General features: G+C 37.5%; 1 protein-coding gene across 3 annotated transcripts in view; it reads left to right on the forward strand.

The window, feature by feature from the left end:
• Positions 1–27,644, forward strand: part of LOC105396850 (high affinity cAMP-specific and IBMX-insensitive 3',5'-cyclic phosphodiesterase 8) — a 153,748-nt gene that overhangs the window by 37,070 nt on the left and 89,034 nt on the right. Inside the window, exon 2 of one of the 3 annotated variants that reach the window (XM_048627731.1) lies at positions 7,505–7,845. In XM_048627731.1, coding sequence (XP_048483688.1) covers positions 7,593–7,845 — 253 coding nt within the window. In that variant the 5' untranslated portion in view covers positions 7,505–7,592. Of the gene's footprint in view, positions 1–7,504; positions 7,846–15,998; positions 16,764–22,623; positions 23,239–27,644 lie in introns of those variants that run through there. The other 2 variants (XM_048627734.1, XM_048627733.1) reach the window with 2 other exon arrangements.

Raw genomic sequence — 27,644 nt, forward strand, 5'->3', positions numbered from 1 at the left:
AATACAGGGAAAATGGGCCTGTATTTATACCTGAGACCAATAGGCCTCCATTGTTCTCGACTCGGGAGAGGCGCGCTCGTTGGTCAAGCGCGCCGTGCGTGGGTGCGAGGGAGCGCTGTGCGTGCGAGCAGGATGGATAGCTCGCTGTCCGCAACACAGACATTGTGGAACAGGCCCTTAGAAAGTTACCTTTGAAGGGTCAATTATTTTTGTACTTATTATTATTAATGACTTAATTTACAAATTGAAGCAAAATCGCAAAGTCATAAGTAACGATCTAAAAATAACGATGAGTTTTGAAACCCTCGTCTTAGAAGCAAAAAATGTGCTGCTGTGTCCTTTTTATTATAACGTTTATTGGAAAAGTTTGTCCGCAATAAAAGAGTAATCCTAGTAAATTATCCGCACTAATGAATAAAAGTTAGGTTTCTAGATAACTCCAGAAAGAATATAGACGCTGGAATAGCCTATAAGTTTATTCCTAGAGGCTAAATTATTGAGAAAAACTCAAAAAATAAGGTAGGATATTGACGTTGTAATTTACGGGATTTAAGCAAGTTGCTAAAGAATCACCTATCTGTTCCTTGCAGCCTCAATGCAGCATGAGAATAAATTATTAAAATAGAAAGTGATGATACTAAAATTATCGATCTACCACGATTTACGCCAATTGCTCGGGCGGGCGGCAAAAATGCCAGCCAACAAAAGTTTAGGAATGGCATTTTGACAAGGACATCTTCTTTTCCATTGTGTTATGTCAGTGACAGACAAAAAAGTCAAACTAGGGTTTCGCACGTGGATTGACCAGTAAAATTAGCATCAGTCGCTGAATGCTCAGGGTGCGCCGGTTGCATAAGGAACATGTGATACGTCACTCTAGCAGGTTCCTTTCGTGCAGCCCGGTTTTGAAGATAAAATTAAATTTTCCTAACATCCTAAGTGCCAATTTCTCCATAGTCGGTTAGAGCATAACCAGGAAGTAGTGGTTGTATTTTGACACATTTGTCATGAATTTAATATGGAGATGACGTTTAATTTATAAATCAATCCATGTCGGTTGGTTCTACCTTTTTTGGCATAAGATTTATTTGCCTAATCTCGTATTGCATAGTAACGTTTGGTCAAAGTCTCGTTACGCCGAAAATCGTATAGCATAAATCTCGTTTAGTAAAAAGTTATTTCGCATAACATTGTTTAGCCTAATAATGGTATTGCCAAATCTTGAATAGCCTAATAATGCTATGGCATAGGTTTATACAAAGTAATAATATTCGTTTGGCTTTAACTTTGACGGAGCGTCTCCCTACATAGCGCAAACTGGTGCCTTGTATTGTTTCCGCTGTTTGGAAAACGCTCCGCTTTGGTTTTGATGAACATGTGCACCTAACACGCTCCTCCTCGCTGTGCTCATCGTAGCACCTATTTTTAGGTTTCGATCTCATGGGGTTTGTAATAATTATATTGGTCTTTAACTTTCGCTTTTTTGATCATACAATATCGTGATTTTCGGGATGTAGGAGAAAAATACCACAATTTGTACATTTACTACATACTTAATATATTATTTATTAAGATAACATTAGGAGAAACAAGATTATACATAGGTATAGACGAACATAAATTTGAGCAAACGAAACTTAGGTGTTTAAAGATTGTGCCTGTGCATTGTGTGAGTTTTAGACGAAACGAGCTTTATGCCACATAAGTCTTGGCAAAGTGATGGTTCGGCCAAAAAAGTTTAGACCATACGAGTTATGCGAAATGAGTTTTGGTCAATAAAGATTATGCGAGATGAGCGGAACCCACGGCACTAAGTAAGTATAATAAATGTACATTCTAGGTAGCGAAAATTTACCTAAGTATGAACTTAAGTTCTACTTAACGACAAGTCAGCCTCTCACAGCACTGCATTCTATTCTCGAGTTTTACTTAACTTGACTTGCCGGCTGTGACACAGACATAAGATTTACAGACATAAGACATTTAGACGGCTGAATGGTGTAGTGGTTAGTGACCCTGACTGCTAAGCCGAAGGCCGGGACCTTCGGTTCGGTTCGATTCCAGGCTGGATATTGGTTTAAAGACAGATATTTATACTCGGGTCTTGGGTGTTGATATTTATATTTAGTGTGTCTCTCTATCTGTGTATTTGTGTAGATATATCTAGATATAGCTTGGGGTCGGATGGCCGTGTGTGAGACGTCCCCACATATTTATTTATAAGTAGGTACGTAGGTAAATGTTACCATACTCGTTCTACTTATCTAAAGCCAATTTCCCCTAATGCTCTCATTACATCCACATCTCATACTCTTCAATTAACTATAATATGTAATGAATAGGCTCGTGTGTCAATTAACGTATTGACGAATCGATTACCGACCTCAACTAATTGACTTCCAAGCCTCTGCAGTGACTCGGATTGCTAATAGATTCCATTTAACCAATACAATATTTATATATGTATGTATAGTTAAATACTTGGTTTCATGATGTAGCCAATTCTGATAAAAAAATTTCTATGAGTACCTAGTTTCATATGGTTTTTTATTTTAGATTTTCCAAATGTAGAATGAAGGCCGAGCCGCCGCCTTTATATATACGCTTAGAATATCTCTTTCACAACACCCGTATATAGTGGCCCGTTAGTCAACAACGTCATGCCGGCAGGAGAACCTAACTGGCCAATATAAGGAACAACTTTTTTTCATGGATAAAAAAACACGTTTTTTTTGTATGCGAGGTTTTTTTGGCGAACAGAGCTGCTCAAATGATGATTTTGTATCACCGGCACCGTTGACCCATAGGAAGTTGACAAATGGCACAACCTCTACTACACACACTAAATCTCATTGATAAAGCATTGATACTAACAAATCTTTGCAAACTCTTATTACCCAAGATATTCAGTTAGAGAAATATCTTCACCGGCAAATATTCATAACTTAATTAACATTCGGAACCGCCACAAAGCTGGAATCTCGTTACGTTCAGTATCCGGAGCCGGCAGCGGAACGGAATCTAATAAATACTTGTGAATATTTAGCTGCTGCGGCTCTGTCTTTCGACGCCACGACGACTTAAGGGGATCCCTAAAGCTAAAATGCTAAAGTCGGCTTGATATACTTGATTAGATTGGAAAAACGGTGGCTTCTATCACATTGATAAAAATATATTTTGTAGCAGAGGGTATACTGAACATGTTAGTTGCTTATAAATTGGTGCAGGATTATAATAAGTATGTTAAAAAAAATTGCAAACACACCATGTCTTTTGCCATTTTTTGACTTATTATGAAAAAACCCTCGAAATCAGAGGGCCCATTTTCATGGAATCTTATATGTATGTGTAGGTAATTAAATTCTTAACAAAGTTACCTTAAAGAGTTGGATTTAATGGACCAGATGTCAACTTTTTTTGCAAAAAACTAATAAATTCCGGTTTAAAAATGATGACACCGTGACAGATTTCAGATTTCTTCAGTCGTCGCCCTGGTGGCGGCCTGTTAGGAGCGATACCCACGCCATTTTATTTTTTATCAAATATTTCACAAAAACTGATTAAATCAACAAATTATGACTACAAGTATTATAATACATATGCATTTGCTATGGAAAGTTAATTTTCTAATCATTTTAGATGCAGAAAAGCCGAAAATTCTTAGAAAACATTTCGCCTTTTCGATTTGTTTACATTTTTTACTATAGAGTTATAGATGCATAGATAAAGGTAAACATTGCACATAATGACACTTATTAGATTCTCCGAATAAGAACTATACGGTCAATGCAGTATGCCAAAGCGCGAGCCTGTTTATATTCTGAGGGGTAATTTATTTTATTTTAACGGTCGTGTATGGTAGGTAAGCTACACAATATACAGGGTGTTGAAAAGTAAGTTCATAATTTGTTTTATTTGAAACCAAAAACCGTAGTTAATTAAAAATATATATATTTTAAGATGTGGTAGTCTGTACACTACAGGTTGTTAAAAATAAGTAAGTATTTTGAATTGAATTGAAGATCTAAAATTTACATAATTTTTTAAATCTATTTAACAAGCTTTGCAAAAAAGCGGTTAAGTGCGACTGTATCTCGCCATGAAAAAAATGAAATGTTTACTGTAGCTATGAATTTTATGCGTTACAAGTGGAATAAAATACCGCATAATATTATGTACAACTATGTAAGAGCCTAGTTTTAAAAAAAAAAATTAAGAAAATATTAAATACACAGGTTTTTTAACCCCTGAAGGAAATAGAGGGGTGTTATAAGTTTAAAGTAAGGGCTGAATTTTTTTTTTAAATTAGGCTGATAGGTAATGTATATTTTTAATGATTTTTTCAAATAGATAAATGTTATACCATTTTTAAATTGCCATAAAATTACCTATAGTTATAGTTATAGAAAAGGGCAGGGCTACCAGTGCCCATTCGCCACTGCAACCTAAAAGATCTATAAATTATGACTCCCCATGCCGAGTCTCACTCTACAGGCCCAGGTCTTTTATAAACCTGATATTACCTATACAGGATGTTGCAAAAAGGGTATACTGTGCCGAAAGGGTTTGACTCAGGGGTTATTCTGAACAACTTTTGTTCTCCAAGTTTTGGAAATTCTCGAAAAATAAATTCGGTCTCTATAGTAAAAAGTCACGTGATCGAATAAGTTTCTATGAAAAGGTTTTGTTACGTGAATTTTCAAAATTGTAGAAGAAAAGTGGATCAGAATGGCACCTAAATCCACTTTTGGCTAAGCTTTATACCCTTTTTTCAATACCTTGTATAAAATATCGTCAGCGTCACCTTAGATCGTAATCATCGTAACTCCTCGTGACCAAATTTTAGAGGAGACAAAAATACTGTTTTATTTGTAGTTCTAGTTGGCATACTACCCACCTAAAGTTTTTTTAACTAGCCTAAAAAAGATTTGTTTAGACAGTCTACTTCTTCCTGCTCAACCGCAGCCTGAGTGCCAGTGACTCAATGACTGAAAGGAGGCCATTAGTGCTCCTAAATAAATAAAGCAGGCCTGTAGATTATCTTTCAGTGTACCGACACATCTGATTGCTGTAAGAGCCTGATAAGCTCTTCGAACGAGTCATACCTCTGTGGTGGTACGGTTTCGACCTTTCGGACAGTCAGTTTGGCATCCGAAATGCGGATTCGAATAGTGGGTACAATACTTTGCGTTCGTTCACTGTCGGAGCAGGATAAGAACCACGGGCGAGTTGTTGCGCTGGCTGTTTGCTTAAAAATAGTAACCGCGTTCAACTCTATCCCCTAGAGGGCGAACCTTTAGGGCGGCTCTTGTATACCATCACTTGTCTTCTTATCTGCAGAAAATTGACAGAGGTCATACGTCATACGTGTCTAACAAGTACATTAAGGATGCGAAAAGAGAGGGTTTGTTTTCACTGAAGAAGTTCAGTCGCGGAGTTCCACAGCGGTAGGTCTTGGACCCCTCTGCTGTGGAACTTGGCATACAACGCGGTCCTGCAAATCAAGCTCGCAAACGGCGTTAGCACAGTGCATTTTTCTAATGTCACACAGGTCGTGAGGTAGGCTGAGAGCCTCCTTCGGGGATGACATCCCAATGATTCAGTACGAAAAAATTGCTGCAGCTGTGCTCGCCATGCAGTGCATGGGCTACTTCCGAATCTGGGGGGCTGTTGCAAAGGAGTCCGTTGCCTCTATACGGTACGGGTTCCGTGCGATCTATGATCCTTCCGGGAGCACCTGTCTTGTCAAGTCGAAGAGAATGGCTCGTATTCGACGCAACCTGCAGTACTGGTGGGATTGGTTGGAGGACAGGACAGCAGGAAGCTGCAGCAGCCGTCATGCTGTGATTCGACGCATAGATGCAAAAAAAAGTTGAAAGTAACTTCATGTTAATAAAATATTAGATCTTAATTTAACAACATAACATTGCAAAAAAAAATTAACATTGTTGAGTATGTTATTGTAATTTACTAAAGTAGTAATAAAAACAAAGGCTTATTGCATAGTTTTCGTTCACGTTCGCCTACATCGCAGATCGCACGTTGTATATGAGAATAAAGGGTATAATTACTAAGTTTTCTTGTTTAAAAATCACGGTTTGGGGTTTAGAGGAAAACAAATGGTAAAATGCGGAATACAGTTTTTTTTTTTCGAATAAAGAGGAAAACATGTGAATTCAAAAAACGTTTCTATTGACACCAAAGAGTACTTTTCGCCGAGAAAAGTGGAGTTACAATGTTTGCGATCTAAAGTGATGATAGAACTAGAACTTATTTTTTCAGTTCACCTGCTGTTGAGTGAAATCGTAATTAGGTAAATGACTCCTTGACATGAAAATAACTTTTTTTTTATAATCGTTATAACAAAACCGTTTTTTTTAATACAGCAATATTTGTAGGTGTACTTACAGTGAGCAAAAGAGCGCAGCAAGGTGTAAATTTTTTGGTTTTTAAGAAACAAAAATATTATTTCTATCATATTTCAAATACACATAAGTACTTAAAAAAAAAATACACACTCTCGCCTTGTACTAATGTACTCCCTTGCGGGGGTACTTACATGTTATTATTTTTCTGGTGACCTCCCCATATCCCTTTGCCAGCTACGTAACCTTTTGTGACACCCTGTATATGCAGAGTTCTGCAAACTACTGTTCTGCTTTTGAAACACCAAAAAAAAACAGGACGTCTAACTAAAAGGTCACGTGACCAAAAAAAAATTATATGAAGAAGCGTTTTTTTCATGAATATAAAAAATTACGTAGGATAAAAGTTTTTCAGAGTGACGCCTGAGTAACGCCCTTTCGGCTAACTATACTTTTTTTATTACACGGGGGCAGAGTTTAATACAACACCCTGAACTATTAAACTCTGATAATATTTTCGCGATTTTTTTACATTCTGATTTCATTTCCTGGCTTAGAAATAACATCAATAACATGCTGCACACGTAGGTTTCGGCATAGTATTAAACCCTTTTTGCAACAACCTGTATAAATATCGGCACGGGTACGACTTTATATATAATTAATTATTAAATATTAAAAATACTTTCAAATAAAAATAAATATTTTCGTATCACAAAACAATATTACTTACTTAGTATATTTTTAACAAAGTGGCATGTCTTCACTTTTATGTTTTCGAGTACTATGTTAAAATTTCATGTCATTGTCCGTAGAACGCCCCGCATACCTCAACCCCCCCTCACTAGATTTGACAGATTCTGATTTTCTTCCAGCTTTAGTGACAGCCTTAATTAACCACAATGCTTCCGATCTCATTTGACACCACTGAAGCACTTGTACCATCCAAGAGAGGGTTTATGTCAAGGGTATACTTAGAGATTGTTATAACTGACAGGAAGATAATCTAAAAGCGGCTGACTAGTTAAGGGGCGCGAGTACTCTATCAATATTAATATATGTATCAATAGGGCCATGTCTTTTATGTAGATAGTGTTACCCATATTTACAATGAAATTAACACATAATTCTTGTTCCAGGATGAAATGCAAGACGAATAGTCGCAGCAGTGCTAGTGGAGTGGCGGAGTGAAGTGAGAATCCAAATGTAGGTGTTAGGGCTGTGACGATGGGGTGCACTCCGAGCATGCTGCTGGACCACAAGAGCAGGCGGCGAGACAGCGCGGGCTCTCAGGAGGCAGCCCTGGCTAAAGTGGCCCCCCTGACGACCCCCCTGGCGAAGGCCCCGCCCCCCGCGCGCGCCCCCAGGGCGTCTCTCGAGTCGGACGGGTTCAGCATACAACTGTCCAGCAAGAAGGATAGCTATGTGTCCCAGATGGGGAACAATTTCGCAACACAGCTGCATATTAAGAGGATATCTGGTGAGTTTTGCTTGATTAGTAATGATAATTTTGCTTGATTACTGTAGGTATATTTGTCTATCAAGCATTTGACGATATTTGTCTATCAAGCAGGATTGGGTAATAGCTTAAAAAGGAACAAAAAACTATATCATTGCTGAAAAAAAAGATTTATACTTGAATATACAGGTAGGTTAGCAAAAGAGGCACCTACAGTCCTAACCTAACATGGCCCCAGTAAAAGTGGCATGGTTTTCAATTTATGGCCAAATTAAGATGGCCTCCAGTGTCACTGTGATGTGCCACTTATGGGACAGCCTGTATAAGACAGCTGTAACGATGTAATGTCACAAATATGGAAGTGGAAATTCATGTTAAATATGACATTTATCCTGAGCATTTATCCTATGGAAAGTGACGTTAATTTGACACTAACATCGTCTTAATATTTGTGTCTGAATCATTTGTACTCCTGGGAGTAAGACGAAAATTCAATGAAAAAATAAGACGTATCTAGACGGCGTTTTTACGCATATTTTTTGTTGAAAGTTGAAAGAACTAAGTTTTCGTCTTTCGGCAACACCCTGTATATGAACGATTAATAATTTGCTATTGTAACCACCGCCGGGGCAAAGCTACCATGCCAAGTGGTCTTAGTTTATTTATTTCTTTAACTATTTTATGTAGAGCCATAAAATGCCTACATGAAACGCCTGACTTAACTGTATTGCAATGTGTCACTTAGGGTAGCTGCTTACAAAAGATTTTATAAAACAAATATGAACAAAAGTCCAGCTTCTACTTATGTTTGATATAATAATACACTCACAAGCAAGTTCCCCAATTTTTTATTTATTTTTTAATCACAATGATGGTCTCACAATGATTCCCTGGGAGAGGGGCCGCTGTCTGGTGTGGGACGCGACGTGCGTCTGCACCGTTCGCTCCGTCTCACGTGGCTTCCACTTCACTGACTCCTGGCGCAGCTGCAGAAGAGGCTGCGAGATTGAAGTGCCAAAAGTACGGTCCGCTATTGGGCAGTTACATTTTTCCCCCCTTGCTCTGGAGACCACGGGTGTGTGGGGAGTACAGGGCAAGGCCTTTGTAAAGGAAATAGGACGCCGCTTGAGGAACCGCGGTCTTGACTTCCCTCTGGGGCATATCTCATGCAGAGGATCTCCTTGGCGGTTCAGCGTGGAAACGCTGCAAGCGTCTTGGGGACCTTTGGGTCGGATATGGCCCGAGTCGGATTGCTAGTGTTGGAATGTCATTGAAGAAATGACATTTAATCATATTTTTAAATTATTATTTTACATTATTGTTGACATTTATTTTAATTATTTTTGTGACTTAGATTTAATATTATTTTTTTGATGTAAGTATAATAAGTTTTAATTTGATTTTATTTTAATTTTAATGTATTATTATTATCTTTTGCATGAATAAATCACAATGTTCGATCATATTTTAGTAAGTACCATATAGAGGAAATAAGTGCATGTTCTCGTTTAAGTTTAGTAATTGTTTTGTTTCAATAAAAGACAGCCTTTAGGTATTTGAAGAAGTTGGCAAATTGACACAACCTGCTTAGTCCAGTGTGCACAAGTACCGACAGCAAAATAAAAGAAAATTTACCATTATAACACAATAATAATGACTTTATTCATAAAGTTGAATTCAAGCTAAGTTAGTAACTTAACATTAAACAGCACCCAAAAAATAAGTAAAAATAATATTTGTTTACTTACAAATATTATTTCAATTTTTTTTGTCTCATACACTCCGTGCAGAACTACACAGAGTTTTTTTGTAAACATTCATTTTGTATGCAAAAAGGATCACATGAATTTTGTATGGAGATTTCAATTAAGTATATTTAAAACGTAAAAGATCTTTTTAGCAGAAAAAAAACTTACTATAAGTTTGCAAGAAGTTTATAAAGCTTAAATTTACAATCAATTTTGACATCATACTCAAACGAAAACTCCCTCATTATAAAACTTTGAGCTTTATAAACAGCAATATATTTGCTCTCCCTTTCTGACCATACCCTCTCGGAACTTTCTACCTCTATACCTAACTGTGGGTAGCTTTCAGACCGTAATGAAGGCCAAATCCAATCGAAACACCATTTAGACCTAAACTTGCCCACCCTTGGGGCCGCTACGACACTTACCGTAGTTTATTGCTATTGCCATGTAGGTAGTGGCTGTAGGTAGGTTGTGTGTAATACTGAAATAGCATAAGCTTTCTCTTATGTTGGCCATAATTTATACAGGATGTTGCAAAAAACGGTATGCTAAGCCGAAAGGGGGTGACTCAGGTGAATCAGGCGAATTTCCAAAACTCGTAGAACAAAAGTTGTTTAGAATGACCCCCTGAGTCACCCCCTTTCGGCTTAGTATACCCATTTAGCAACATCCTGTATGTACATATGCTAGCGGGTCAGTCACTTTTCAGGAAACTATATGAAGTTGATTCAGGTTTATGAAGCGAAAATTGAATTAATATGTCACTGCGTGAATGATTAATATTGATTAATACATTCCCCTCAGGGCTTTAATTATGAAGTTGCCAATTTTCAGTTTAAAATCCATGCCATACACTGCACTTTCATCAACACAGAATAATTTTTAAGTAAAGCTAGATTATGGGTGCTTCTTAAAAAGGTACGGTTCGTCGAACTTATATACAAAAAGTTCTTGATTTTTCACTATTGATATAATATAGTACATATTTGTATGGGACAATCTTACAAAGGATTTAAGGAACCTATTTATAATTATGTTGTTTAAACATCATCTATGTGGACAATTAGGGCGTAAATGACTAAACCCATGGACTTTCAGTTTAAAAACATGACTTCGTTTGCTCATATATTGGATTGTAACTTTTCTATAGCAATCTTCATTTTGAATTCGGCATCATATTATACACTATTCAGCGGCGACTATTAACTTCCTTCTTGCTTCGAGTTAACTCAAAAGCATTACCTTACTTGTTTGGAATACTCTACAACTTGGTCGTAGAAGTTTGTGTATTGTACCTATTATTTGACGACCGTGTTTGGGGACTTCATAATCGTAGCGAAGTTGCAGTCGAACCGGGGCATAGCCGACCGTTCAGTAATTAGAAACTTGTTCTATCTTGTTCCGAAACTACGGCTTTCCTAGAACATTATTGGGAACTGGTTGAGTATATTTAAAGCGGGAATGAAAGAATATTTAGAAAAAATATAAGGTATTTTTGAGTTTTATAAATGAGAACGTGGAGCTTCATTATGGATTAGCGCTGTGATGGTCTGAAATTGTCGTTGAGTAGAACATAAATTGACGTTTAGGTAGATTTACTAAATTAAAAATTAGTGATAAACTATTTACGGGCCTATTTAGTGGTCTAACGCATTCCAAAACACAATTCATAAAGAGAATTTGTTAGATATGTTATACATGTCGCAGGCATCTGGTTTAACAGCGCCATCCAATGAACGGGCTAGTGGTTCAATCAAAAAGGAGATTAAACCAGATGCCTGCGACATACACACAGCGTAATTCAAATACACTCACGAGCAATGAAAAGGTTCCACTCAGAAAAGCACCAAATTACACCTAAACGGAAAAGTTTAGCTTAATAACTCCTTCTGCAACATTAAAGTGCATTAAACAGAGCATCATGATATTACCAACTAAAAACAATAATATTTTATTAAAATTTTAAATGAAATCTTTGAATAAATTGGGTTTCTTTGGTGTATGAATTTTGTGAGTGGAGCCTTTTCATTGCCCGTGAGTGTATAAAAAAATGTTTGCTATTCAAAAAGTACTTAGCTAATTTATATTTATTGTCGTTGGTATGTTTTGTATCTATGTTCACATGTTGTAGGTACTTATATAGGTTAAATATCAATCTCAATTTTTCTCGAAGGTTGACGTAAGTGCACTCTGCATGCTTTTAGCTATTGTTAAGGTAACTTTAAAAATGTCTCGCAAAGTCAATGAAAGGTACATTCATATAAAAACGGTTTCGTTATAGTCAAGAGAAAGCTTTCTGTTTTTTCAAATGTACATACCATGAAATAAAAAAGGAACCGTCTTACTCCAAAATATACGTATTTTAAAAATGTTGGTGCTTCATTATATTGCTATATCATACTGAAGTATGATATGCGTTCTACTATGGGTACTAGAGGATAAGTAACGCGTAGACTAAGCTGCTGATGTTGCTCTACTAAGTTTTAAGGCAAAATACACGTATCCTGTAAACAAAGTGAAAGCCAGATCAATATTATCTTATTTATTTCATACCTACCTATACATATCTGACTGCCTTTGAGAATTGTGATGTCGGGGTGCATCTGCATACCAGAACAGACGGGAGATTATTTAACATCGGTCTCCTAAAGTCAAAAAGACTACGCCTAGACTTAATTGCTAGAGAACTGTTATATGCTGATGATGCTGCACTTGTCGCAAACTCAGAAAATGAGCTTCAGGAGCTGTTGACGAGGTTTAGCAAGGCATGTCACTTATTTTCAATGAGTATCAATCCCAAGAAGACTGTGGTCATGGTGCAAAGTATGGATCGGCCGCCTAAGATCACACTCGAGGGCGCTGTCCTTGATGTCGTGGATCACTTCTGCTACCTCGGTTCAATAACCACATCAGCTCTGACAACTGACAAGGAAATAGACTCTCGGATTGGCAAAGCATCGACCTCATTTGGAAAGCTTTATACTCGCGTATGGAGAAACTCAAAGCTCATCACTCACACCAAAGTCCTTGTATACCAGACTTGCGTCCTAAGTATACTATTGTACGCTTCGGAAACATGGACTACCTATGCTAAACAAGAACGCAAACTTAATGCTTTCCATATGCGTTGCCTAAGATCTATCCTTGGAGTAACGTGGGAGGACAAAGTGACAAATCGGAATGTCCTGGAGAAGACGCGTTGTTGCAGTATAACAGCCATCCTAAAGCAACGTCGTCTCCGCTGGCTCGGTCATGTCCACCGAATGGATTCTGGGAGGTTGCCACGCCAAGTAATGCTGGGACAGATCGCTGATACCAAACGACCAGTGGGAAGACCAGCACTTCGCTTTAAAGACTGCTGCAAGCGTGACATGCATAGTTTCGGATTACAGACAAACAGCTGGGAAACACGCGCCGAAATGAGACCTGAATGGCGCCGCGATATTCAAGCAGGCATGGCGAAGCATGATGAAGACTGGCTTGAAAATCTAAAGCAGAAAAGAATTCGCCGTGCTATGTCTCCTCCGTTGGAATCGCGTTACGTCTGCAACCATTGTGGCAAAAAATGTCGTGCTGCTATTGGACTATACAGCCATCAACGACGGTGCGGCCGTCGTAACTCATAACCCACGAGTGCTGCAACAATCATCTATATAGATGCTGTGGCCAATGATGATGATGATATACATATCTAGACAAACCATTCGTATGAACAAATTAAACGTACACAGCGACGCTACCGCGTTTAAAAAAAATAAAAATCTCAAAGTGGATGAAAAAAAAGAGAAATCAGGTTCACATTTTCTCATGAAACGCTTGAATCGAGCTCGCAATGAAATTCCTCTGGGAGGAGCACGGCTTAATAACTTTCATTGTTATCAAACTCCCTCTAATCATTACACTTTGTCCCTTTTACAGAAATGTTTGTCTTCTGTAATGGAATAAAAGTATCGGGCTCGCTCGGGCCGATTTTAAAAGCCTACTTTGTTCAGTTTCAGGGATCCGCACTGGAAATAGGACGTTGTTGGTTATTTTTGCAACTTTTCGTGTATGTTTCTTATTCCTAGGTACAGAGTATAGGTACATTGTATCACGCAGTCATTATCATGTGAGTCCCAATTTAATGAATAGTAATTAAGAACTAATTTGATGTCGAATAAAACCTACAAATTTAAATCGGTAGAACTGCTGATAAGATTTTTATGAGGTAAGTATTGCTACGAACAAAGAGAGAAGTGAAGATTTGTAATTGGCTTAAAGTTATCTATATAAGTTACACTTACTTTCATTTATTGTGCTGTATATCTTCCAAATAAAATAAAATTAAAATTAATAAATAAACACTTTCGATTACTTAATCATATAGACTTAACATAAAATTCCAGTGAAAACCAGCAATGAGTGATAAATTATACATAATTACCCAATTAGTAAAGATGAAAATACTTATAATTAACTAGCTACGAGTCGCAAATGAAATTTGAGGTCTTCCGTGAAACCTATTGTGGTGGGTACTCCTGTAATTATTTTACGGAACCTCAATATCAAATAACGTAAAGACTAAGTCTATTTGCAAACGTACTTGGTTATCAAAAATTCATTTTGAAAAAAAGGCTATTTTCGTCCACTTTTATTAATATCTGTTAAAACTTCCACAACGATTGCTTGATTAAGTAAGCAAGATTTGTGATTGACTTAGGTTCGGTTATTGAAATATAAATATACTTAATATTGTAATCTCCGAGGCAAGCTCTAAAGGCGCCGACACACTAGCGGACGCGGCTTACGAACGCGGCTGACGTCCCAAAAGACCGTGCACACTATCAGTAGCGGATGACAGCCGCGTCCGCTAGTGTGTCGCTGCCTAAAGTAGTCCACTTTTTGAACGCTTTTTGAGTTGACCCCCCGTTCCCACTATGTCGTCGGTCGGCTCGATTTTTTATTAAGTGTGTATTTTTTATGCGATTTACATAAAAAACACACGTCGGACATGTGTCAGCTTCATATAAAATGTTCTGCCACTAAGACTGACGATAAAAAATCGTTCCGACACACAATATAGTGGGAACGAGCTCTGGCCCTGTAGCACGAGGCGCTATTAGGACGTCACAAAAGTTCTCCGTTGCGCTCGCTCTTGAGGCTGCGCAATATGAGTGACCGCGATGGGAAATTTTTGTGTTTTGCCCCGTACTAGCCCTTATGATGGTGATAATGAATCAGTCATCTCAACACGTTATACAATTTCGTAAAACTTGCCACTAGATGGCGTCACTGTCGCGCATATCCTTCACCGTGTTATCACCTCTTATCAACCTAAACTATGCCTATACGGTACACACAACACACGACATTATATGTACTACCACGTTGCCTTTTTTATGCCACTCATTATATTAGAAATGCCAATACCATAGCAGTTTTTACGCATGATGAAAAATAATCAAAAAATCTTAATTCAAAATTATTTTATTTGCAAGAAACTTATTACTAATATATGATTTAACTTCTATGTTTATCACTATGATATGAGATACACAGAGTGTAGCAAAAGTGATACCTACCAGTAAGCGGTAAGGGGGTATATCTGGCGGTCATTATCTACATATATAGACAACTTACGAAAATTCTAAGTCATGCAAGACTTATGGGTAAGTACGTACCTAGAATTTCCTTTTTCTTTTCACGAATTTTTTGGATTTATATAACGTTTATACAATGTCCACCTGCTTTTGACTTACTATATACTATACACTGTTATTATTACAACCTGTAGAAGATTGTGACAGATATAATTCAGCCAATGATTTCAAAACAATTGATGGCTACTTTAAAATGATAAGTGACTGATTACGGGTACGATTGTAATCAATAGAATTCCGTAATCAAGTTATTGCAAAGTATGACAATTATAGCAATTTTCCCACAGTTTAGTGAGAAAAAAATTACAAGTCACGGTTGATTCAATTACTGGAAAAGTGCATACTAGAATAAGTAATTATATCTATCAAGATATTTAATAATATTGTGAAAATAACTTCTCATTATAATATAATAATTATGTACTTACTGAAAACCAAACATATTCAGGGTGTCCCAAAAGTCAACGTCATCCCTTGGAGGGCTGATTATACGGTGTGCATTGCATGTATGAGTATACCCTCTGTATAACTTTAGTTTAGTCTTAGTTTATACCCCCAGTACCTACGTTGGGTGGGTCGCAGCATTTAGGCTACTAAACATTTCGCTCAGGTCGTAGTCGCAGCTGAAGTGTGACATTCACCTATGTGAAGTACTGATAAAATTCCACCCTGTATACATAATGTACTGCTTTGAGAGAAAAGATGTCAAACAGTAATAATAATAACTACTTATACTTAGGCATTCCTGGCTTCAGCACGTGAATTTACGAGGCGGCGGCGGCGGCGGCGGCGGCGGGTCGGCTGATCGCTTATCTGTCGACCTCGCGGCTGCGCGCGCGCACTACGCCGACGCCTAGCGCGCACTTCTATATTCAAATATGGAACTACTTTTATTAATCATCTTTCTAACCAACCAGCCAGTATTCGCTTCACCAGCGTAACACCCAGTCAAGTGCACACATCTTACGCGACAAAAATTCACTCAATTACACACCAAGTGATAAAATGTGAAACTGTTCAAAACAAAACCGTTATCAGTGATGCTGCTATTTGTGTACGATTAACCGGCCGAGTGACGATAAAGTGGTACTTGCGAGGGTATCGCGGGGCGCCCGATGATGATCGATGTGGTGACGGGAGGCGCGCATGCGTTGATGAATGGAACAGGAGCCGGCCTGCATGTGTCCGGTAGCGGCGTCGGGTGTCAGTGCGCCGATAACAGGTTACTAGGTAAGCCGAACCGACGGCACGGACTGACATCGCAAATTGATAAACCCACAAAGCGCACTCACCCGAATAGAGACCGTATTGCTTCTGAGTAGCTCGCTAATTGGGGTGACAGTGAGGTTTGTCGGTAACAAGACGACGTGAGTGCCCATGTGATTCCGCGTCCCACTGGCTGGTACTCGGGGGCTCTATGTGACTGTGAAGTTTAGTGCTAATGTGTAAGTGATATTGTTTTGTTTCGTGAGGACCAATCCCGACTGTGTGCCGGGATGAGTTGAGCATTTGCGGGCTCGCGCGATGGATGTAGAGGACCCCATGGCAGGTAATTATTCAATAAACGCATAAATTTGCGTAGGTGCCTTGTTGTAGGAACGCTTCCACAAATACTGTATTACATCATAATTCATAACATCGCCTCATTGTCTAAGTATAACGTCGAACAAACAAATATTTCACTTGTCAGCTTAAAAGTGCGTGCGTATTTGGAAGGTATTTCCTTTAATGATTTTGCTGAGTTCGTTCTACTACTGGAAATCCGATGTGATCGCTACACTAATCAATCTACATACCTACTTAGGTAATAATTTCGTGATAATTCTTTCAAATGCTCAAAGGTTACAAGTTTATCACAGAAGACCTTCAAGTGAGCTTGGTAGAGTTATAAAGCCAAGTTAATTTACAAGTAACTTTACCGAGTTAATTTAACCCACTTTTGTATTGTTGTACCTATTTACTATGTTGGGTACGCAGAATTTACATAACACAGCCTTTTAGTTTAATAACTGTGGTGTGTGTTAACTGTATAAAGTTCACAGTTTCTTGCTACAGCATAATTTCTTTTCAGTGATGGAGGTTATAAATGACATAACGCATTGTTGGAATTATAATCTATTGGTATTAAGCAAGTGTATATCTGTATTTATCATCAGGTTTTGCCTTTGTAGTATAGCAAATGTAAGGAATATGCTATGTTTTATGAGAGAAACTGTTCAAGACACCTTTATGTTCCTAAAGGTGTCTTGAACATAGCATAGCATATTCCTTATAGCATAATTATTAATGTGTTATGTGCTGCATGGCATCAGCGGTTGGATCGCTTCCCCGAACTATTTCGGAATTCCTGAAATGCTGTACAATGGGACCCGATACCCACTAAATTTCGTATTCCCGGAATACTCAATATAACTACTACCTATACTTGTATAACATTCGATTGTCTTCTTGTAATATTCTAAGAGTTACTATGTTAAGTATGTTAGATAGTAAAATCCAGAGACGTCATCATCATCATCAGCCAATAATCATCCACTGCTGGACATAGGCACTCTCTCAAGGAGTGATATAACACTCGGTCCTCGGCCTTCCACATCCATAGGCATAGATAATACATTAAATTCATTTTGAAATTAAATTTAATATAACTAGGTAATATTATAAAAAATCGGGCACGTAATTTTAGGTTTTTCGCCGCTGGCCAAAAGTCTTTGTTCAGAAAAACCTTCTGTTTCGCAGCTGTCTCTACTACATTTGGTCTGTCTGTACCGCGGTGTTAGGTGTGTATGGTAATGCTAATTGCACTGAGCTGCAAACTCCACCACGGTTATTTTAGCCTTACAAACAACTAACGAACTTGAGCTGTCATGCAATAGACACGTTTAATACAACGAGATAGAGTCGGGGCGTTAATCACAAAAGGGCTCCGGAACTTCCTTTTTGTAAGCTGAAGTGACCCCTGTACAACACCCGAGAAACGGTGTCAGAAGGTATATACGAATTATTTTCAATCACATATTTAAAAATTACATGGTAGTTTTCAGGACCTGGCAAAGTAATGAAGCTATTTATAGAAGCCTCCTAGTAAAGTAAAGTTTTAACTCTCTATGAACATAATGTGTATTTTTTGCGATTTATGATTTTAATGAGGCCATTTCAAGATGTTTAATACGGGACATCCTGTATATATCGTATATATACCTACTAAACAAATGCATCGACAGTCAACGAAGAAAGCTTGAGCAATTTTTACGGCATAGATGTCATTTTCAGGGTATTTGTTTAACGTATAGTTCATAAATAATGTTATCTTTTTTATCAGAGTAAATGTATGCGGGATCAATAAGTTATAGTGCCGCGTCCAACAGGTGGCCTATTTACTTTTGTGTAGGTAAGTAGACCTGCGCGATATATTTATTTACATAGCTACCGAATCTACCAATACATATTTTATTAACTTACCTATCTATGAGATCCGTGACGGATAACTGTGTCGTAACAGCCAAAGACACGACAGATATTATGAATGAAATCAGCTCATAAAGTATATCGCTGATATATGTATGGTTTAGCTACTCCTACTGCTCTGCTGTCTTTACATATTCAAAAGCCTTATAGAACATATATGGTAAGGTAAAATGCGTCTATTAGACACCGATTTTACCGATAATATTTTAAGTTTTGAGAATAAAACCTAAACAAAAGAACAGAATAAGCTACGAATTCAAAGTTAGAACGATCTATTTGAATTTAGATCACCGGAAGTAGTCGAAGACATCGTTTCCGGTGTCGCATCGCTGGCTGACATCCGCAAATTAGCTGCGTTGTTTACACTCTTGCAGTCAGCGACAGTCGCCGACTCGTTGCGACAAACGTTCGGTCGCTTGAGTAATAGTGGAATTTCTTGTTTAAATGCAATAAGAAGACCTAATGTAGATGCATGATTAAATTTGAAGTTAAAAAGTAACGGATGGAAATTAATATTCTGATCACTTACCTTCTGTTGATAATTATATTGATGTAGAATGAGATATTCATTTAATATCATCTCGAACCCCTTTCAAATGTAAGTTTCATCTCAAGAGAAAAAAAGAAAAACATGCGAAAACTATTTTGCAATTTGTCAACATTAAATCTAATGATTTACTCGCGTCGCGTCGCGACCCGGTTGGGCGGTCGCCAAATATTCAACACTTGTACGAGGTAATTACGCATTCTGCCGCAGACGTTTTCAATATCTGACGGATGGTAAATATCGCGTTGCTGAAACTTACAGGGGGTCACTCTTCATTACAAAAAACTATGTTTCAGAGCGTTGCTGCGCGAGCCACGACTCCATCTCGTTGCATAAAACGTGCCGATTGCACAACAGAGGTGCGATCACAGGATTCGATACTGTTTTCGAAACTACACTAAGGATCACTTTTACCAAACGCTAAACGTATATAAAATAGTATTCAAATCAAATTTTAAATACATTATGTACTAACTGACAGACGTATGACAGGCTACTAAATACGTTTAGCGTTTGGTGAAATTCCACCTAACATGAAAAAAACAAATGTTACTTTTGGGACTAACAATTTGCCTTACATTTTGACAGTGACAGTTGACGATACGCAACGTAAACGGAGGTTTAGAATCTTATAATCGCTGCACAGCTCTGGTTCGTTCGTTTTTCGCCAGTATAGAGTAACCCTCCTTTATTTAAAACGCGCACTTCATAACAAATTTTACGCGTTATTAGCAGCTTGAAGCGCGCATCCGGAACACAAAACAATGTTGTGGAATTTTCCCTTGAATACTTATTCTGGGCTCCCGATCAAGGCTGTGTAACGTGTAAAAAAATATAAATTTATCTACCACCGAACATTAACAATTAATTATATTATTGCTTATCCGTTATACTTACTTAATTTGTATAGATCTGACAGATGTTTGACAGACAAGCGAGTATCGGCGGTGGGGGATGTCCACTGAATCTTATAGAATTCTGGGCTATTAGCCCAGAACGGCCTAGCCTAGTACGGGGCGCATTTAAGTCGTGACATAAGTTTTGCATCGCGCTCACTCACATGATGTCTTGAGGCTGCGCGATGTGAGTCACATCGCGCAAGAAGCTCTCGCTCAAGAGCGAGCGCGACGAAGAACTTTTGTCACGTTTTAAATGCGCCCCCGGCCCCGTACTAGCCCTTCGAAAAACACCTAATAGTTATAAGCATTATAAATAAGACTTAATTAAAGTTATGAATGTTACATGATTAGCAACAGGTGTTCGGCATTATACCCTGGAATGCATCCAATAAACATATCACGTGAAAGATGATGTGAAATTAGGCCTGACTATTACTACAAAATAAATTAGATTCCTCTGAACATAAAAGTAAAGCATCTATGAGGCGAGTTATGAATGTAAAGGTAGAGGAATGAAAATAAGTATGTCAGAATCGCGGTACGTGCCTCTCTACCTACCCCTCTAGGAGACAAGCGTGATCATGTATGTATACAGACTGACATTGCTACGTAGAAGGGGTCAGGTTTTTTTGCAGCTCCCTGTACGTATACATGTATGTACGGTACGTACTATCCTAACTAATATTATAAATGCGAAAGTAACTGATGCAGATGGCGGGTGACCGTTTGGGGTGGCGATCGTTAGGAGAGGCCTATGTCCAACAGTGGACTACGGAAGGCTGAGAGAGAGAGAGAGAAAGTAACTGTGTCTGTCTGTCTGTCTGTCTGTCTGTCTGTCTGTCTGTTACTCTTTCACGCCAAAACTACTGAACGGATTTGAATGAAATTTGGTACACATAGAGTATAGACCCTGGGAAAGAACATAGGGTACTTTTTATCCCGGAATTCCCACGGGAAAACTTTTTAAGGCGAAGCGAAGCTCGCGGGAACAGCTAGTGTATGTATAAAACTATTAGCGTGTCCAAGGGTCCATATACAGTATATCACGATTCCAAAGCCCTTCCCTAAAATTAGTTTTTTTTACCCACCGGCTTCGACTAATGAATTAATTAACCCTTCGCCACTGAAGTACTGACTATAGAAACCAATCCACTTCTTCTTAGCTGAATGAAGATTGATTTAATTAATATTGCAAGAGTTTAAGGTCAGTGATATAGTTCCAGTTGTACATCTGTAATTACAACGCAAATTGCAATAACCATCTGATGGTAATCAGGGTGATAAATTTCAATACCGGTTTATTTGATTTCACTGTGGGATTGATGTATTCCCATATTCATTAAGATTGTTTCTTTGCTTACTTATACACTTACTTACAACTTACTTTATAACATGTTATTATGTAATACTTGTAATACTTGCTTAGTAATATAATATGTTGTCGTTAAATGTTAAAAAAACGTAATAATAATCCTTAAATGGCCTATGTTAAGTTAAATTATGTTGGTTAATAAGTAATAATGTTGAGCTGTGGATTACTGTAAATAAATAAATAAATAAATAAATAAGATTACCTACTTGAAGACAATATAATAATGCCTACATCAGTAAGTTGTATGTACCTTAATAGTTAACAGCTCAATATTTTATTCATACTTACCTATATTTTCGTGCTAAGGATTTAAAGAGAAAATCTTTGTAAAATTAAAACATAATTATTTAATCATTAATTAGCTCAGTCGGGTAAGCCCGCTTCTCACGCCAGAGATGCGGGTTCGAATCCCGGCGCTGACTTGTACCAATGAGTTATTTTAACTTAAGTACCTACAATGTATATTATCGCTTTTACGGTGAAGGAATACATCGTGAGGAAACCTGCATATATAGATCTAGCACATCTAGATATGTGAACCCACCAACCCGCAGTGGACCAGCGTGGTGGGAAATGGTCCAAGCTTAGGAAGGCAGTTGCGACCTTGGGGACATGCACAAAGGTTCCACTCGAGTGAGCCAGGTGCAGGTACTAACACCCCCCTCAGAGAATAGAATAGATCCCTTTAAACCGTGTACGTCACACAAAACAGCCGATAGTTTTTTTTTTGCATTTTCAATAAGTTACCGAAGATTTCAATATTATTTCTCTATCAACTGGATTGCGCTACGCGTTCCCGAGATAACGGGTATTGATAGACATAAAGACGGACAGACGAGACACCACAGTAAACGTATAAGCCTTTAGCTATTTTTACTTTTGTGGTACAGAACCCAAAAAAATATAAAAATAGTATCGGTAATCGACAGTGATGTATGAAGTAATGTCGGGTCGGTATCTTAACAATATGACAACCATAACTACTGACTTGCAGATGCGTGTAGTATGCGCGATATCTGTTGATTATACCTAGTACCTACCTAATCATGCATTATTATATTTATTATTATCATAGTGATACTCGTAGAACAGATCTGTTCTAAAACGGCTTAGTCATTCAAGTTAAGTAAGAATTCCGCAAAAACATAACATTTGTACAGAGTCTAGAAGAAATTGCATGCCATCTCTATCTAGACTTAATCTTCGACATAAAGATAATAATTAATGTGATATATCCTTATATGGTGGTACCATAGTTTAAATAGGTCAAACATATAAGGCACAGAGCTGTAAAAGTATGAACCACAAAAAATATGACTATTATGACATCACATCGCAATCCTTAAACAAAACACAACACAATGAAATGCCGCGCAAAAGCAATATTTAGGTGCTTTTACTCTACCTAATATACAAGTCGCTGACAAACGATAATCACCCTTACATCCTAGGCGGTAAATCAATTTGTGGTCTGTACACAAGCGCATATATTTCAGTGTTATCACAAGGTGTTATCGGCTCGCGTCACACAGAACAGATCGCGTGTTGATAAGTAGTAGAGACACAAGTTGCTTCGGTAGAGGAAAACTCCTGACAGTGTTCGGTGGAACTCGAGACAATCGCGTTTTTTCTTCTTTTTTGTTTTCTTTCGTGCCAGTAGCATTGTGATGAGGTGGTAGCAAGGAGTCTGCAGACCAAGGAGGTGCCATGTACCGTCCCAGTGAACTGTGGAGAAGTGGTAAGTGCTGTTTTTGAAGCGGAAATTTTATGGCCATTTTTATACACTTTACCGCGTTATACGACTTCGTTATTTCGCTGTTCTTCTTTTATGACTGCCGGAGCATATTTCCATGCCGTTGGGAATATAAAGGAGAATGAATGATACTCGGAGAATGTTTTAGTCTTGAAACTCTTTGAAGTTTAGCCATACATAGTTTACACATGTGACTGCCTCGCGTTGCACCGGCCCCAGCCTCACTAGCCTTGCCTTAAAATAAATAAAATTATACTATTCAATTGCCGTTACCCTTGGTTCTAAAGTACATTGACCTTAAGTGAGGTGATACGAATGATTAAATGTCAGTAGATCAAAGAACGTCATCAAAATAATATTCGAATAATCTGCTGATTTGCATATCAGATACAGAGCGGCCGTGGCATACTTTGTAGTTAAATGTTACTACTTAGCATTACATTAGGTGGATCTAATACGATTATTATTATTATATTCTTGTACACCTTTACGACTTCTTGTATTTTGAACAGAAGAGTCTAAACACGACTTTGTATTTTATCTAAAAAGCTGTTAACTTTACAAAGTAAAAGAATGTTTCCATACGATGAAAATATCTAGAACTTGTAAACAAAACACAGATATTATCAAAAGGACCTAAGGAATAGGACAGTGATTGATTTTGAATGGACGAAGATTAATCTATTTAACTGGACTAGGCCAATTCTATCATGGAGCCTAGCCTAGCCTTCAATGATTACGTAATTATAATGTCTATTATATACTTACGAGTAGAAATACAATGTTGTGGGCATAGTAAAATAAGGGTTTTTGATATTATGCGTTGGTTTATTTATTAGAAAGAACTTAATCGCCATTAAATAGTAATTTAAAAGTTGTCAAAAGCAGTAAGTAGTTTTTATTAATTGCTTACTATAAACCCCAGTTTAATCAGCGGGAGTTTATAAACTAAGTCTAGTTTATTTAAAATTGGAACAGTAACTTACAGTCTGGTTCACCAGTTGTAAGTTAATTTGTTGAACGCTCTTTATACTACCAACTAGTGTTAAAAAAAGTAGTAGTGTTTCGGCTTAACCCTTTAATAGTAGATAAGAACATGGATACTAATACAAAAGTCTATAAGTACTTACTGAACCTTGTGTGTGATTGATACACATTTTGCCTAAAAAAATTATGCCTAATTTGAGTCCTATGAAATCAGGCAAAATTAAAAATCTATGGGGGTTAATGGTCCAAGGGTGTCTGACCCACGGAGTTAACGCTGGGTTCGGAAGGGTTAATTTAAAGGTGCAGCGACACATTTCTAGACTTATGCAATACAATGTAACATTATTTCACTTTATTTCCATTTCAATTGACACAACATATATATATTCGATTTTAAAGGTAGCTAAGAATAAGCGCAATAAGCGGCCTAACCGCTAAAAGCGATCTTCTCAAGGCAACCTTATACGATTACTATGATTATGACACACATCATTAGATAATGTAACACACACCGAAACCCAAAAACTTCCACAGTTTCGGCTAAACCTTCGGCTTTCCCCACTCTCTACTAGCCCCGGGTCAGAATTACTCAGAATAGTGAATAATGGCCGGGATTAACTAGTTTTACCCACTTTTACTGCAACATTGTTCCTAACACTGTTTAACTTGGAAACTCTTTGTTTTATAAACAAACGGTATAATTAACCTCACTGTTATACTAAGCCGTGTTAAATTCATTTGTTTTCGAAAATATACACTCTGTTAGTATCTTAAGTGTTGCTTCATGAAAATTCATAGTGTAACCATGTATCTCAATAAGCATGTAAGTGTTTTAGGGTTCTGTGTAGGCAAATGGTAAACATTTTAACAACGGTGAAAACCCGATGTTTAACACTAAAAGTAGCATAGCTTTTGAACGGCGTAGCCAATTTTGATAAAATATGGCTAAGAACACTCGGAGTAATATTACCCAAAAAGACGAATCGATAAGTTCAGCCGTTTTGGAGATACGCTACCACAGGCATAATATACATAGACACGTTAAATTTATAACACCCCTTTTTGTAGAGTGTTATAAATATAATCGATATACTTAGAGTCATCATATTATATCTGGGATGACTTAGGCACAAATTTTGTATGTACCTACATTTAGGTACCTAACTGCGAAACCATTTCTATTTAAGTAAGTAGTTGAATTTCCACAAAAGTTACACGGGAAACTGTAATGGAGAATTAATGAAAGCTCACTAAAAGCTACCAAAAGCTTTCTGTGGTTACATTGTTAATTAAAGCTATCAACGGATATTTCCCTCACATTTGCCATTAAGTAAATCGTAACACGAGATCCGACGTCGAAAATAAGTCCAATTATTTATTATTGTTTAACTAAATTTAACCTTTTCTTGTAAATTTAATTCGTTGTAAAATGGGAACCAATAAACCAAGGCTATATTTTTTGGCGCAAATCTATAAATATGAGTTACAGAGTCTGTAATACCTATAGGTATCAGACAGCTGATATAGGTATCTACAAAGGTACATGGATAGTTAAATATTAGGTATACGGTATACCGTATACCCAAGACAAATATCTGGCTTTGGATGAATATCTGCTCCGGCCGGGGATCGAACCGGGAACCATCGGCATAGCGGTCACTAACAAACACTACACCAATCGCTCGTCGTTGGAGCGTGCGAGTTACATAAAACGATATCGTGTGAGTATCAATCGCGCTTCGGGTATAAGCGCTTAGTAGCGCCTCATCGCTCGTACGAGTTTATTTTGCACGGACACTCCCTTTAGTTCGTAATAAAATAATATTATCGTTGCTACATATACATAAGTACATACATATGCACTCACGACTCGACTGTAATCCCCGAAGGGGTAGTCAGAGGTGGCTCACAAACGAGCCACCCACTTTTCGCAGTAAATTTGTACTCACGTGATAGGTTGCGAACCATATCGCCGTTTTGGAATAAGTACAATACACTTCTACAATCTAGATGTTTGTTTTAAGCTATCATTTATTTAATTCCAGAAATAATATAAATGCAAAACCATACCACTTATAACTACCACGTACAGGTTTCCTGACGATGTTTTCCATCATTGAAAACACAATTGAAAGAATTCATTGCTACAGGCCAGGATTTGAACCCACGGCCTCTCGATTGAGAGGACGACGCCTTATCCATTACGCCACCACCGCTCTATCGTTGCTATACGCGCCAAAATTTAGCAACACGCAGTAAAGTGACACGAGCGACTGACAGAGGAACAAATCGACCGATAATGGCGCTGGCAGTCATTACGCGTAATGTCCCACATTATCCACGATTGTCGACTATTGTCCCGCTCCACCGCCGATCTGTTCCGCGTCCCGCGCTGAGAATAATATCCTAATTTACGCCAATAGGTAAATTATTTTTAATTTTCACACAAATATAACCATATTAAAGTTTTCGGCAACATACTAGGTATTCTCTTATTCTCACAAAACTTTTAGTTTCAAACTACTGCGCAAACTACGAAAAAATACGTTTTCCATCTTAGTTAAAAAATCACGTTTGAAACTAAAAGTTTTGAGAGAAATAAGAGAATACTCTTAAGGTGAACTGATGGATACCATTTTATTCACTTCCACAATTTCAAAGAACCATTTTGAAATTGTGTAAGTTAATAAATTGTTATCATCAGTTGAAAGAAACTATAATTATGTTTTCAATTAGAGAGTATAAAAAAACCGACTTCAAAAAACCACTAAAATGTAAGAAATAATTTAAGGTTTACACAAATTCTACTCGTATGAGACAGTACAAATATACCTAAGCAGGAACTGTTCTTTTTTGATGTTGGTGCGGTGACAAAGTAATCTGAAGAAATATGGCACCAACTTCAAAAAAGAACAGTTCCTGCTTAGGTATATTTGTACTGTCTCATACGAGTAGAATTTGTGTAAACCTTAAATTATTTCTTACATTTTAGTGGTTTTTTGAAGTCGGTTTTTGAATTTTTTTAATTATTATTTTATTTAATAGTTTTTAGTTTATTTGTAATAATTTTCAATCAAAAGTAAGGTGCAAATGATACCAAAATGTCCTACTAATCAATACGAATCATTCAAGCCTAAACACGAAGTAGTTGCTATATACCGTTGAGGAGTTCCCCTGACTGCCTTCCGTTTCCATCATCAGATCAGCTCAAGGTCACCATCATATTTTTTTGTTATAAGAACTATATTTACGTTCTTAATTTCATTAGAATCGGTTAATATGTGCCCAAAATTGAAATTCATACCCTGTTTTTACCCCTTTACCCACCCTTGGGGGTGAGATAAAATTCTGAAAAAAAAATGGGACCACCTGGAAGCTCAACCCAATACAACAAAAAAAGAATT

Source organism: Plutella xylostella, chromosome 19 (assembly GCF_932276165.1).
Source record: "Plutella xylostella chromosome 19, ilPluXylo3.1, whole genome shotgun sequence".
Classification (NCBI taxonomy): Eukaryota; Metazoa; Arthropoda; class Insecta; order Lepidoptera; family Plutellidae; genus Plutella; species Plutella xylostella.